Raw genomic sequence first — 15,139 nt, 5'->3', positions numbered from 1 at the left:
CGGAAGGCGTGATAATGGCATGGAGAGAGATCAGGACTACAGGGCGGGTGCTCGAGTGTCTCCCAATTGAGTTGGTTAACTTCTGCTTTATGATATTTGCGATTTGGGGACGTGCGGTACCGTGAAGCAGTAGCGCCCCTTGGTACATCAGTCTATAACGGTGATTTTCGACAGACATGCTGCCCCATATACATTCTTCATTCTCCGATGGAAGTCTACCGGTGGTTGTGCTTTGGCAGACAAGAAAGCACGTTGGTGTTCTTTTGACCATTTGATAATAACGTCTCCATAGTTGTTTACGCATTTTCTGCATGCTTTTAGGAAAGACACAAATGCCTCGGTAATGTCTTGCCTACATGTACAGCCCCTTGGGGTTATGTACGTTACATATACGTTGCAGCAAGGCCCGCAACCGGAAACTTTTGGATCGCTCCTCACACGACGAATTTCCGATATTCACGATGGAAAGACCCGCAGCGCCCGAGCAGAAGTCTAGTGTCAGGGCCGCAGTGGCAGACACTGGCAAAGCTACTGTCTCAGAACATGAGTGGCTTGTGAGTAGTGTGGCATCTTCCAATAACCGCCCTGCTCCCAAATCTTTTTCTCCAAGGCACCCATCTAATTCAACTCTCTCACCAAAAACTTATCATGCCCTTGCATGCAATGGTCTTCTTTGCAATTGTTTCCTCTAATTATACCCTCTCCAGCCAATGAAATGTGGAGTTAAAAATTTGTGGTTTGCACTAAGTCTCCTCAGTCCCAATTGGCGCATGTGTCTTACTCCAACAGAAACACACTGAGATTGGAATTTCTGTGTTTGGTTATCACTTGTTCTGGCCACGAACCGGTTCTTTCTCCGATGGCAACATTCCCATCGGTTTGCTTTTCTCCCAAGTGGTCGGGCCAGGGGTTAGCGATAAGCAACACCAGCTGCAGATAAACAGCTAACGGGAATTCCTCAAGAAGACCTCCTCTTGTGGTGGCGACATGCCCTCCATTCCCACGAACTACAGCTCTGGACTGAATATTACATATGTGCACAAAATTAAGTCACAGCAGATAGAATCAGTTACGTATCAGATCACTTACCTTCCGTGTTTACCATCTCATAAACTTATTTCTATATTAGGAGCACAAAAGTGCTATGTCATTAAATCTTATCGTTTGATTTTATGAACCTGAATTTGCAAGTAGCTAAGAAATCACGTAGAGAAACGCAAAACACATCTCTGACACAGTTCAGTTTACGTAAAGAAGGCGTGGACAGATATGTAATTCGGCAGGGTCATGCTTCTCGAAAATATTTCTCGTTTTTCCGTATTTCACAACGTCAGAAGATGATATGAGCGCAAAAGTGAAATGAATGAAAAGTTATATATTTGGCTCGTGATCTGCACAGGAAATACATTCTAACGTGCATAATAACTGCCGAGTCGTATAAGGAATTTCTTTAGCTCATTAATATATTGCAGATAAGTGGTCGGACTGGTGAATGATCCCCTAAGTCTTTTCACCTAGCATGTCGCTGACACACGTTACAGCTCTGCTAAGTAAACCAAAAGCAAAAATGCTGGACTCTGTTCTTCAAATTTTCCTTTACAAAGGAAGACATTTATTTCATTTTATTCATCCTGACCAGATTGAGGCCTCAAGGTCCTCTCTTACATCTGACCAGGAATAACACATACAAAAAATAATTGCGTAACAATCAGAATAATTTGCATTATTAATAAAAACAATAATTTACAATAATAGTAGTAAAATTAATAACGATGATATAATATTGAGGAATTAAGAAGGAAAGAATTTCTATAGCGAACTGCGTACACGAAGGTGAGAGGGGGATGGGGGGAGGGGCTAACGAGAGTGAACCGCAGATTGATACAAGATAGCTACTGTGATAGAAGGTGGCCTATTACCTGTGTTTTGAAGATCTGGAGGATTTTAATTTTTCTCATATTTTGAGGAAGATTGCTTCTAACACGGAAAATGGTTAAGAGATCGTAGCAGTGTTGTGTAGTGACAGAAAGAGGATTTTACTTTGTTGAAAACGAGTATTTCTGCTGTGTAGCTGAGAAAGCAGCGTAAGAGATAAAATAAATAAGAAGGAATGCAGTGATTGAGAATGGCGGAATGTTACGTGATACTACGTATTTATACGTTTGTGACTATTACAGCACCATCTATCACAAAGCGAAAAAAGTGGTCCAACTAAAACATTCATATTTCTTAACGTACTACACGAATATGTAATAAAGATGGGGGTTCCTATTGAAAAAAAACGAAGTTGTATCCGTTTGACCTAAGGCAGCGCCATCTAGCGGGCCAACCATAGCGCCATCTGGTTTCCCCCTTCAAGCTAGACAAGTTTCGTTCTTTGTAGTTTTTTCGTTTGACGCTTATTTAGTGAGATATTTGGCCCAGTCACGATCAATAGACCACCCTGTATATTGCAACCCCTACAACCTCTATTGTTCATACTGTTTGTCAGTAATCACACAGACGAGTTGAATAGTAACCTAACACTTACTGCATATGATGCAGTAATCTATGTTAACGTACTGCCTTTAAAATAAATAATAAAAAAAATCTGCGTAAAAATCCAGTTGGATCACCGTAGTATTTCATAGTGGAGCAAAGGCTGGTAAATTATTGCAAATTATTTAAATATTCGGATGTGTTAAACTGTGTACTTCACAGAACGCAAAACGTAGTTTTCTATGACTACAGTATCAGTGAGTCGCAATTGAAATGAATCAACTTATACAATACCTGGGTGTAACAGGTTATGGGGATATGAAATGGTCTCAGCCATAGGTAAATCACGTAGCAGAAGTCCGTTCGTTGCTAGGATAGTGGGAAAATACTGTTAGCTGACAACAGACTCGTGCGATCGATCCTAGAATATTGCTCAAATATGTGGGACCCACGCTAAACAAATACAACTCTGTGTATTGAACGTACACAAAGGACTTATGGGATTGCGTTATGGAGATGCTGAAAAACCTGAATTGGCAGTCATTTTCAGACTGAGGCCAGTTATCCCACGAAAGCTTGCTTTCGAAGTCTCAAGAAGCAGTACTAAGTGAAGAGTCGCGGAGTCCAGTACAGCGCTCTATGTATCATTCCCGTACAGGCCGTAAAAATAAAATTAGCCCACTTATAGCGCGAACAAAGGCATTTAAACAGTCAGCAACCCTCGCTCCATAAGCGAAAGGAGCGCGAAGGAACACTAGTCATGGTACAGTTCGCAATAGTTCGCACAGCATGTACACTATCAGATAAAAAGTATCCGGACGTTCTTACGTAAAGCGAAATTGACCGTCAGATGTCACGGAAGGCAGACTCTCCAGTATAAAAGGAGTCGGGAAGTATCGTGTCGCCAGTAGAGAAGCCTTAACAGTAGGTTCGGTCGGCCAGGAGAGCTCGGAGATTCGAATGTGGCTATTCACTGGTGTCACGTGAGAAATAAATCTATCAGGAACATTTCAAACTTTCTAAAGCTTTTCAATTCGACTGTTGGTGACGCAATAGTGACGGGGAAAAACGAGAACAACCATAGCTAAGCATAGCATCAAGCATTGCGGAGATGGTTGTAAAAACAGTCGGAAAAAAAGACGGTCAGATGTTTTGTGAAATGATTTGTCTAAAAGAAAGAAATAAAACTAGTTAAAGAAACATTTAACGTGCCTTTTAATGATGCTCAGAATAATGTAAAACAAATTAAACTTTATTTATTTTCAAGTTTTGTTCAGAAAGTATAATCTTATTGAAATCTCGTTTGCTTTCCTAGCGTCTTCTTTTCTCGAAATATCCTGAATTCAGTGTTTGATTCGCAGGAAGCCATTTTAAAAATCTAAGATCACATGATGTAATCTTATTTACGCCTTGAACAGATGAACATTTTGAGGCCTCATTTGCCTTCTGTTCTCAAAATGTCCTAAATGTAGTATCTGATTCAAAGGAAGCCTTTTTGACAGTTAATTATCGCATCAGTGTAACTTTTAATGCGCAAAAAAAAACAAATTCTTGAAGACTGTCTCTTTGACACGTCATTTACATAGCTAGCAGCAACTGTGCATGAAATAGAAGACGATTCGTAAAGTACTTTCCGATAGTTCGCGAAATAGACACCACTGTGAGAATCTGATGAAGCTTTGCACAGATATGTGGGAAGTGTCTCCAGTACACCCGTCGATCGCGTCAAGTCGCTCTGTTCAGTTCTAAGCGCACAGTGAGCAAGTAACATAGCCTACCAAATAGTGCCTCCTACCAAGTATGAGAGTCTTTCACCCGAAGCTATGCAGCCCACATAACATAACCATCATGCGTTTCCTTCTTCAAGACCCTTCTCAGCCGCATTATGCAGGGTCAATGAAGATGGGAAGCGTTTGATCATCCATAATACAACCCGTAATTGTCTCCCTCTGAGTTTCATCTCTGCTCACATCAATCGCTTACTATGAAGACAACATTTTGGCACAGACAACGAGCTGTAGACCAGGGGAGAGAATTGGGAGAGAGCACTGGCGGCTGCCTTCTACGACAAGGGCACTGAAAAGTTGGAACAACACTACGACAATGTCTTAGTCGGGGGGCAACTAAGTAGATAAGTAGCTAGAAGTTGTAGACAACTGTTAAAAAAAAACATTTTTGATCTTCACATTGGTTTCCATTTCTCGGCCGATCTTAACTTACTTTCCGAATACCTTTGTATTTCAATTTTTCTTAATAAGCGTGATTACCTTAAAGTAATTAAATAATTTTTGCAGAACTAGACCTCGCTCTGGTCAGTTTGATACGCCATTTGTCCATTTCCCATTCTGCATAGGCCAGCCGGTGTGGCCGAGTGGTTCTAGGCGCTTCAGTCTGGAACCGCGCGACCGCTGCGGTCGCAGGTTCGAATCCTGCCTCGGGCATGGTTGTGTGTGATGTCCTTGGGTTAGTTAGGTTTAGGTAGTTCTAAGTTCAAGGGGACTCATGACCTCAGATGTTAAGTCCCATAGTGCTCAGAGCCGTTTGAACCATTTGAGCCACTCTGCATAGAGATGACGGACTGACAACAAGTTAATGCTGGCTGGATTGCGGTAAGACGTAGTAATGAACTCGTGTGACTCAGTGCCTGATGTAAGCCACGTAGGCGGCTAGGTTGTTGGCTGTCTAGAGGGTAACTGTTCCGTGTACGTGACTGTAATGAGTGCGTGCCTAGTGTTGTATAGCGCAGTGTAGTGTGTGTGTGTGTGTGTGTGTGTGTGTGTGTGTGTGTGTGTGTAAGTGTGTGATGTAGTGTTCCACCAGACGGATTACTGAGGAGGGATATGGAATTTTGCTCAAGACATTGGAGCACAGACTGGTGATCAGGGTCTGTCGTACGTCACCAACTTTCCTTTCCTTGTCAGTAAAATAGTGGAGATTAACTTTCTTCCATCACCAGGGTGCGAACTGGCTACCTCTGAGTTGAGTGCTGCCGCACATGCAAGCGGATATCGATGAGACCGTCTTGTTGGCCTTTATGTCTACCAATAAACAATATGAAGTATTTGCACTGATTTTCTTCTATAGAATAGTAACTATTTCACTGATTAGGTCAGTGATATGTGGTTTTATCCAAAAACTGCACTGCGATATCTCATTGCATTGTGATATGACCACTGCCAAGTAGGCTACAAAGTGCCGTTTGAGATTTTCCCGACGTAATAACTGCCGCATTGGTTAGCAAGCGTCGCGACGGATAATGTTGTGGAATCTGCACAACATTCCCAAACAGACAGCTGCTCGTCACCTCTAGATGCATACTGACATACCAATAAAGCAGTCTACTAAGTGGTTTGAGTGCCCCTTCCACATGCCTTTTACGCGAGGTGATAGCTGATTTTGAGTCGGTCTCTGATGATGACAGTTACAGAAAAGACTCTGGTAACAAATGGTCCAGTGAGGGAAACAATGTTTTCCTTGTGACTCGTGACAGGCAAAGAACAACTTTCACATTTCAAGGAAGGTCACTCACGTATAGAACACTGTACAGTGCTTTGTTTCCAAAAGGGATGTTGTACGAGTGGTAGTCATAAAGCAGGGCCGGCCTCGGCTTGCCAGACTTCAAGTGCGCAGTGTGTGTGGGCCAAGGCACGTCCTGTCTCGGCTCCCCCTGAACCTGAACAGGGCGACACGTCATTGAACATTGCAGTGTGGTGTTTCTCGGTCGGCACAAATCTCTCCAGTTCGGCAGAAACGACGTCTCAGCGCTGTTTACTCTTCGTTATTTGTCCGTGGATGAAGACGTCCGCAGGTCTAGTGCTGTTTGCACAAAAAGAGGCACGCAGTCCAGCGGTCTACCGTCACAAGCCTTTTTAAACATGAATGGGAATGACAGAAGAGAGGGGTGACAATTCTTAATATGTCCTGTGCAGTCGCACAAACAACGGGTACTACAAATTTTCTAGGAACCGACATTACAAAACCATGTAGAAGGAATTTAAAGATGTAGTTGACTGCGAAAGAGCAAAAAATTACAATAATTGATAGACGGGATTCGTTGTTCTGTACATCAAGAAGCACTTTGCGCTAAATTTGCGTATGTCGAGCACGCGAAGAAATTGGTGGTACGAATAGTGTAATATCTTAAGTCGCACACGTTATTCCATTGTTAGTTGTAATAGTTCCAGATGCAACTGAACGAAGAGTATGGAGACTTTATACAGCGATATTACTGTAAAGTAAGTTGTTAAGCCAAAGGGCATGCCTGGAACGATTTTTCCGATTTCAAACTAGCTATTGTTGAGATTGTGAAGGAAAAAGGAGTGCAGGAACGAAAATTAGAACACCCGTAATGGACTGCAGCGCTCAAACTTTTAGTCAACGTGACTGCACACTGTCCACAGTAAGACACTGCAATATGAGAAACAACTTATTTCTGATTTAATAAGGATCCATTTAAAAAGAAAATTACGTTTTAGGAGGGATACATTCTGACCAACACGTCTAGTTCCCTATGCTCAATGAATTCATTGTGGCCTTGAAAGACTTACAATGATAGTTTCTTAAGCGTTTTGGGGACACTGCCAATCAATCTTAAATGTTTTCGAGCTATTTTCGAGACCGTTTGCTGTTTCCGTTGAAAAGCGCCACTGTGGATCTGCAGATGTAACTGACTGATCTGCAAGGTAATTCGCGTTTTAAAGACAACACTTTTTAACGTCAAAAGTGTTCAGTACGCCTACATTGATTTCTTGAGGTCAAGTTTCCACGTCTCCCTAATGTTGCTCCACAATATTTTGACCAATATCTGTGTGTGAAAGACGATTTTTTTGGATTATGAAACCATTTCTATCAATATGAAGGTAAAAATCTGTGAAAATATCTACGCATGTTTGTACGTTGCTGCCGGCCGGAGTGGCCGAGCGGTTAAAGGCGCTACAGTCTGGAACCGCACGACCGCTACGGTCGCAGGTTCGAATCCTGCCTCGGGCATGGATGTGTGTGATGTCCTTAGGTTAGTTAGGTTTAAGTAGTTCTAAGTTCTAGGGGACTTATGACCACAGCAGTTGAGTCCCATAGTGCTCAGAGCCATTTGAACCAATTTTTGTACGTTGCTATGTCTTTAGCGTGCCAAAAATAAATTATATACAAAATTTGTCTTGTTTTGGATCTACGTTGCTGAGATTTCTGAAATATAAACCCAAGTCGCATGTTATGAGACTGCACTTCCATTTAGACACGACACTTTCGCGTTTTCCCCCGCTTTCCCCACCTCGCACTCCGACAGCGCGGCGTGGCAGTGGGGGGGGGGGGGGGGGGGGGCGGGGGGGGGGGGGATGTGTAAACCAGGTTTAGCGCATTATGCCAGAGCACGACCTGCGAGCCGAATTTTTGGCCACACCTAGTTATAAAGTCTTAATTATCACAACTTAAAAATTCGGCTTGTGACAACGAAACTTAGTTCATGTTGGCCTGTCTTTGCGTGTTTATGTCTCAGTGCGACACATTTTTCCCAACCACGGATGACTTGGTAGAGACCCTTGTAACGTATTGAGTGCACTGAACAAGTGCCGTTCGTTGTCAGACTCAACAGTGCAATCTGCAGGCTTGGCTAGCATCTGCACTTATGTTCAAGCATACATGTTTTTGTACAGTCCCTGAATATTTTTCGTGGTGAAAATTTAAACTCTAAGGCTAACATTCGAGCTGTCATCCCCAGCACATGAGAAGCTTCTAGCAGGCGATCTCATGTTGCAGAAAATCGCCTGGTCGCCCGCCCTAGCCGTCGGCTGACATGGCCGTCTTCTAGCTGTGGGCGCCACGTGTTATGGGCAGCGAGCAACCGCGCCACTACCAGTCGAATCAGCAGCCACTGCCTGGGCCGTCAACCAACAGCATGGAGGGACAAGAATTCAAGAAGGTGAGGCCACCATATACCATTAACTAACATCCCTTTACCCTTTGCTACAGATCATTCTCCTATGTGAGTGTTAGCACTTTGTGATCCAAATGCACAATGAGCGCGCATATGCCAAATGTCTTCAGATACCCTAATTGAATGAGCTCTGCGTGAGAGGGTGTTCAGCATGAACTCGAACTGCACGAACAAAGTTTCTTAGGCTGATCAGCGATATTTTCTATGTATCTTGGTACGTGGGACCCTGTGTCTCTGGCTCCTCACTGCAAAGTAATAAAAAAAAAAAAAAAACTCCACAGCAGTAAAAAACCCTGTAACACACAGTCCTTGTGAAGTGGAAGGATGTGGTTTCTCATAGACAAATGGATGTACTGTGATGTGGTTTCCGTCGCTGCAATAAAAGGCACAGCAAAGCACCGTTGTGCAGCTCTACACTGCGCTCACTGGACGCATACACAAGTATATCAGCTGCCCCTACCGCTATGTTTTATGCAACCTGCAGCACCTTCAAATATCACACCCAAGATTTTCATATTCTCTCGCTCGCTACATGCAAACTAGTAGTCCTACAGAAAAATGAACAGGACCTTTTTGTACGAAATTTAATGTAGTTAAATTTTGTGCTGGGCTGCGTCTTCACCCAAGGCCGTAGTTTTTCAATTATTCCAGAAAGAAGTGATATTCACATGCGTTTTCTTGAATAACTCGAAAACTGTAGCCTCTGTCAAAAATGTACCCCGTTTCAAAATTTAACTACATTAAATTTGCTACAAAAAGGTCAGGTTCATTTTTTTCTGTAGTACTAGCAGTACTTGCATAACAAGAGGGAATATATTAAAATGTTGAGCATCGTATTTGAAGGCATTGTGGGCTATCCAGAGGTATGGAGGCTGAATTAACTTGTATATTGGCCAACTCCACATCATTACACCTGTGTATCACCGTTGCAGTACAACTAACACTGCTGGAAAAATTAACCCGAGATAGACTGAGCAGTACTGAATGCAAGCTTGGCTCGTTTGTTTTGAGATTAAAGGGACTAAACGGAAAGGTTATCAGTCCCCAAAAGCTTGAGGACAAAGAGTACAGTGGGCGTTACTGTCGTCCGCAGCCAGTACCAGGAGTGAATGGAACAAGTTTGTTTCCAAACGAAGCCACAGCATATATTACAGACATTTACACTATTTTGCACATATTTTTAATATAATATACAGTAACTACAAAAAATAATGGCAGCACAAAATCAAGCCAAATGTAATTAGTTTGAAACAAGGCACCAGAAACTGCAGGTCCCTCAAACCAAAATATTCGGAAAATATCCCTGAACCACCTCCTAATTTTTTTTTCGATGTAGTTCTGGTCCGCTCTGTACAAGTTCTGCCCCAATGCATTACCACTGTAGACGAGTTTTCTGTCACAATGACTTAAGAGGGCACGAGCTACGTAATTTTAACGGTCATTTACCATTTCTTTGTGAAGTTTTATGAGTCTTCAGTACGGTAAATAAATAAACTGGTGCACAAAACTTAAGGACGGAAGTAACTCCCGCATGATGTATGATTGTCAAGTAGCATAGCTCGATAAAACTTGGACCGTACGTAGAAAGAGCTGCTACAGTGTATTGCAGCTAAGGTGACTGAAAGAAACGCAGTGAGACAAACAGAAATGAAATTTTTATTGAAAGGCAACAATTACTCTGAAGTCACCATGCTTTATGGCGGTCCTCTGGACATTAAAAGAGGTGAGACATGTTTCTTAATAGCGTGAGTGATTACCAATGATGTGCATGCATGCTCTGCAACGTTCTTCCATGCTGGCGAGGCTGGTAAGGAGTTCCACACGTGCTCGATGGGATTTAAGTCGGGGGGCAGGCCAGTCCTCTATGTGAATATTTTGTAGTTCCAAGAGTATACGCTGTTCGATACCGTTGTGCTTGCTCATTCATAAAGATGAAGTCATGGCCGAATGCAGATCTGAGAAGACGCATTTGGCGGAGTGCAGTGTACGGTGATACAACAACGTTAACCAGTGACAACAGTGTTTTAAAAGATTTTTAGGTTAGTACGCCAATGCAACATTATGCCTCCCCACACCATAGCACCTGGACCACCAAAACAATCATGTTCGACGTTGTTGTATGTAATCTCATAAAGTGAGAAGTGGGAACACGTAATGTACGAAGGAATATTGTCAGTTTTTGAGGTTTTGCTTCCTTAGATAACATATGACTAAAATACCATACTTTGCACATCTGAGGCATATTTTTATTCAGCAGGTCAAAGCCAAATCAGACAGTACAACTGACGGTGACTAAACGTTACCGAAGTAAGTGTTGCCAAATTTAGGGTTCTGTCACACAGATATACTGACATTTAACTCGGGCAAAGCCAGTCTCATCATTCATGTTTCTCACTTTATCCAAGCGAGGTTCTGATATTGCTGTGGCACATGGGGTCACAGTTTGACCGTCGGTGAGCTACACGTCCTCATGATAAAATGATTCCTTGGTCAACTAATACTTATTACAGTCCTTGTGCCGGCTAGGTGACAAGTTACTGTGTAATTCGGTGATTTATAATACAAGACGGAAAAATGTCGCAACAGAAAAAAGTGATTAATTTAGAGTAATGAATCTTCCATAAGACATTTGTCTAGGTAACAGGTTAATGTAAGCATTAAATAAGCCACGGCAAATGTGTGGTGCTGCTACATAAATCTACACCAGTAACCGGTGTAACTGTCAGAATTTTGAATGCAAGCATGCAAATGTGTATCCATCGTGTCGAACAGATACCGGATCTCAATTTGTTGGCTGGAATTCCTTGCCTGTTGTCCTTGGTTGGACAATACAGAGACAGTTTTTGCTGTTTGTGGATGTCGCTGGAGTTCGGTGATGTCCCATATGTGACCGATTGGGGACAGATTTGGTGATCGAACAGGCCAAGGCAACATATCGATACCCCGTAAAGCGTGTTGGTTTACAACACCGGCCCTTGGCCGAGTGTCATCCTGTTCGAAAACTTCCTCTGGAATGCTGTTCATGAATGGCAGCACAACAGGTAGAAACACCAGACTGACGTACAAATTTTCATTCAGGGTACGTGGGATAACCACGATAGTGCTCCAGTTGTCAACGAAATCGCACGCAAGAACGTAACTCCAGGCGTAGGTCCAGTACGCCTAGCACGCAGACAGGCTGGTTGCAGGCCCTCAATTGACTTCCTCCTAACCAACACACAGCCATCACTGGCACCGAGGCACAACCAGCTTTCATCTGAAAACACAACAGACCTCCACCCTGCCATGCAATGAGCTTTCGCTTGACACCTGGGAAGTCGTGAATGGTGATGGTTTGGAGTCAGTGGAATGACCGCTATAGGGCATCTGATTCGTAGCTGTGCTTGACGTAATCGATTTTTAACAGTTTGTTGTGTCACTGTGATGACAACTGCTGCTCAAATCACTGTTGAAAATGCAATACGATACGTCAGGGCCATACGCCGAACACGATGATCTTCCCTCTCAGTAGTGCCACGTGGCCGTCCGGGGCCCTGTCATCTTGCGACAGCACATGCCTTTGACCAAAGCTGCTAGCAATCATGTGCTACATTCCTACCAAGTCTTTCTACAGTACCGTAGAATAATCACACAGCTGCCATCGCCATGAAGGGTACAAGGTGCACCCATCTGCAGGTGGTCGCTCATGTCGGCACCAATGATGTGTGTCGCTATGGATCGGAGGAAATCTCTGGTTTCCGGCGGCTATCTGATTTGGTGAAGACTGCCAGTCTCGCTAGTGGGATGAAAGCAGAGCTCACCATCTGCAGCATCGTCGACAGGACTGACTGCGGACCTTTGGTACAGAGCCGAGAGGCTGAGACGGTTCTGCGACCGTGTGGGCTGCAGATTCCTCGACTTGCGCCGTAGGGTGGTGGGGTTTCGGGTTCCGCTGGATAGGTCAGGAGTCCTCTACACACAGCAGGCGGACTGAGCGGTTTTTTAGGTTAGATGGCCTCGGGCAAGTACAAAAAAGGGCAACAGCCTCAAAGGCTGTGGGGCAAAGTCAGGACATGCGGGGACCAAGCAGCAGTCGGTATTGTAATTGTAAACTGTCGAAGCTGCATTGGTAAAGTACCAGAAATTCAAGCGCTGATAGAAAGCACCGAAGCTCAAATCTTTCTAGGGCAGGAAAGCTGAATCCAGAGATAAATTCTGCCGAAATTTTTACAAAGGCACAGACGGTGTTTAGAAAGGATAAATTGCACGCAACCGGTGTTTTTTTGCTGTTAGTAGTAGTTTATCCTGTAATGAAACAGAAGTGGATAGTTCCTGTGAATTATTTTGTGTGGAGGCTATACTCAACAACCGAGCTAGGTTAATAATTGGCTTCTTTTACCGACCTCCCGACTCACCACCATTAGTGGCAGAACACCTGAGAGGAAATCTGGAATACATTTCACATAAATTTTCTCAGCATGTTATAGTCGTAGGTGGAGATTTCAATTTGCCAGATATAGGCTGGGACGCTCAGATGTTTAGGACGGGTGGTAGGGACAGAGCATCGAGTGACATTATACTGAGTGCACTATCCCAAAATTACCTCGAGCAATTAAACAGAGAACCAACTCGTGGAGATAACATCTTGGACCTACTGATAACAAACACACCCGAACTTTTCGACTCTGTAAGCGCAGAACAGGGAATCAGTGACCATAAGGCCGTTGCAGCATCCCTGAATATGGAAGTAAATAGGATTAAAAATAGGGAGGAAGGTTTATCTGTTTAGAAAGAGTAATAGGACGCAGATTTCAGACTACCTAACAGATCAAAACGAAAATTTCTGTTCCGACACTGACAATGTTGAGTGTTTATGGAAAAAGTTCAAGGTAATCGTGAAATGCGTTTTAGACAGGTACGTGCCGAGTAAAACTGTGAGGGACGGGAAAAACCCACCGTGGTACAACAACAAAGTTAGGAAACTACTGCGAAAGCAAAGAGAGCTCCACTCCAAGTTTAAACGCAGCCAAAACCTCTCAGACAAACAGAAGCTAAACGATGTCAAAGTTAGCGTAAGGAGGGCTATGCGTGAAGCGTTCAGTGAATTCGAAAGTAAAATTCTATGTACCGACTTGACAGAAAATCCTAGGAAGTTCTGGTCTTACGTTGAATCAGTAGGTGGATCGAAACAGCATATCCAGACACTCTGGGATGATGACGGCATTGAAACGCGTAGTAAAGCTGAAATACTAAACTTCTTTTTCCAAAGCTGTTTCACAGAGGAAGACCGCACTGCTTTTCCTTCTCTAAGTCACCGCACGAACGAAAAAATGGCTGACATCGAAATAATTGTCCAAGGAATAGAAAAGCAACTGAAATCACTCAACAGAGGAAATTCCACTGGACCTGACGTGATATCAATTCGATTCTACACAGAGTACGCGAAAGAACTTGCCCCCCTTCTAACAGCCGTGTACCGCCAATCTCTAGAGGAACGGAAGGTTCCAAATGATTGGAAAAGAGCACAGGTAGTCCCAGTTTTCAAGAAAGGCCGTCGAGCAGATGCGCAAAACTATAGGCCTATATCTCTGACATCGATCTGTTGTAGAATTTTAGAAGATGTTTTTTGCTCACGTATCATGTCATTTCTGGAAACCCAGAATCTACTCTGTATGAATCAATATGGATTCAGGAAACAGCGATCGTGTAAGACCCAACTCGCTTTATTTGTTCATGAGACTCAGAAAATATTAGGCATAGGCTCCCAGGTAGATGCCATTTCCCTTGACTTCCGGAAGGCGTTCGATACAGTTCCGCACTGTCGCCTGATAATCAAAGTAAGAGCCTACGGAATATCAGACCAGCTGTGTGGCTGGATGGAAGAGTTTTTAGCAAACAGAACACAGCATGTTGTTCTCAAAGGAGAGACGTCTGACAAAGTAACCTCTGGCGTGCCACAGGGGAGTGTTATGGGACCATTGCTTTTCACAATATATATATATAAATGACCTAGTAGATAGTGTCGGAAGTTCCATGCGGCTTTTCGCGGATGATGCTGTAGTATACAGAGGAGTTGCAGCATTAGAAAATTGCAGCGAAATGCAGGAAGATCTGCAGCGGATAGACACTTGGTGCAGGGAGTGGCAACTGACCCTTAACATAGACAAATGTAATGTATTGCGAATACGTAGAAAGAAGGATCCTTTATTGTATGATTATATGATATCGGAACAAACACTGGTAGCACTTACTTCTGTAAAATATCTGGGAGTATGCGTACGGAACGATTTGAAGTGGAATGATCATATAAAATTAATTGTTGGTAAGGCGGGTGCCAGGTTGAGATTCATTGGGAGAGTCCTTAGAAAATGTAGTCCATCAAAAAAGGAGGTGGCTTACAAAACACTCGTTCGACCTATACTTGAGTATTGCTCATCAGTGTGGGATCCGTACCAGGTCGGGTTGACAGAGGTGGTAAAGAAGATCCAAAGAAGAGCGGCGCGTTTCGTCACAGGGTTATTTGGTAAGCGTGATAGCGTTACGGAGATGTTTAGCAAACTCAAGTGGCAGACTCTGCAAGAGAGGCGCTCTGCATCGCGGTGTAGCTTGCTGTCCAAATTTCGGGAGGGTGCGTTTCTGGATGAGGATCGAATATATTGCTTCCCCCAACTTATACCTCCCGAGGAGATCACGAATGTAAAATTAGACAGATTCGAGCGCGCACGGAGGCTTTCCGGCCGTCGTTCTTCC

General features: G+C 43.5%; 1 protein-coding gene across 2 annotated transcripts in view; it reads left to right on the top strand.

Moving 5' to 3' along the window:
• The window catches only part of LOC126483803 (venom dipeptidyl peptidase 4-like), a 185,928-nt gene that overhangs the window by 36,851 nt on the left and 133,938 nt on the right, over window positions 1-15,139 (top strand). For both annotated transcript variants that reach the window (XM_050106984.1, XM_050106983.1), the window contains exon 2: window positions 8,233-8,395. In XM_050106984.1, the coding sequence (XP_049962941.1) occupies window positions 8,303-8,395 (93 nt within the window). In that variant the 5' untranslated portion in view covers window positions 8,233-8,302. The remainder of the gene's footprint in view (window positions 1-8,232; window positions 8,396-15,139) is intronic.

Source organism: Schistocerca serialis, chromosome 6 (assembly GCF_023864345.2).
Source record: "Schistocerca serialis cubense isolate TAMUIC-IGC-003099 chromosome 6, iqSchSeri2.2, whole genome shotgun sequence".
NCBI classification, from domain to species: Eukaryota; Metazoa; Arthropoda; class Insecta; order Orthoptera; family Acrididae; genus Schistocerca; species Schistocerca serialis.
This window is presented reverse-complemented; position numbering and strand designations above follow the sequence as displayed.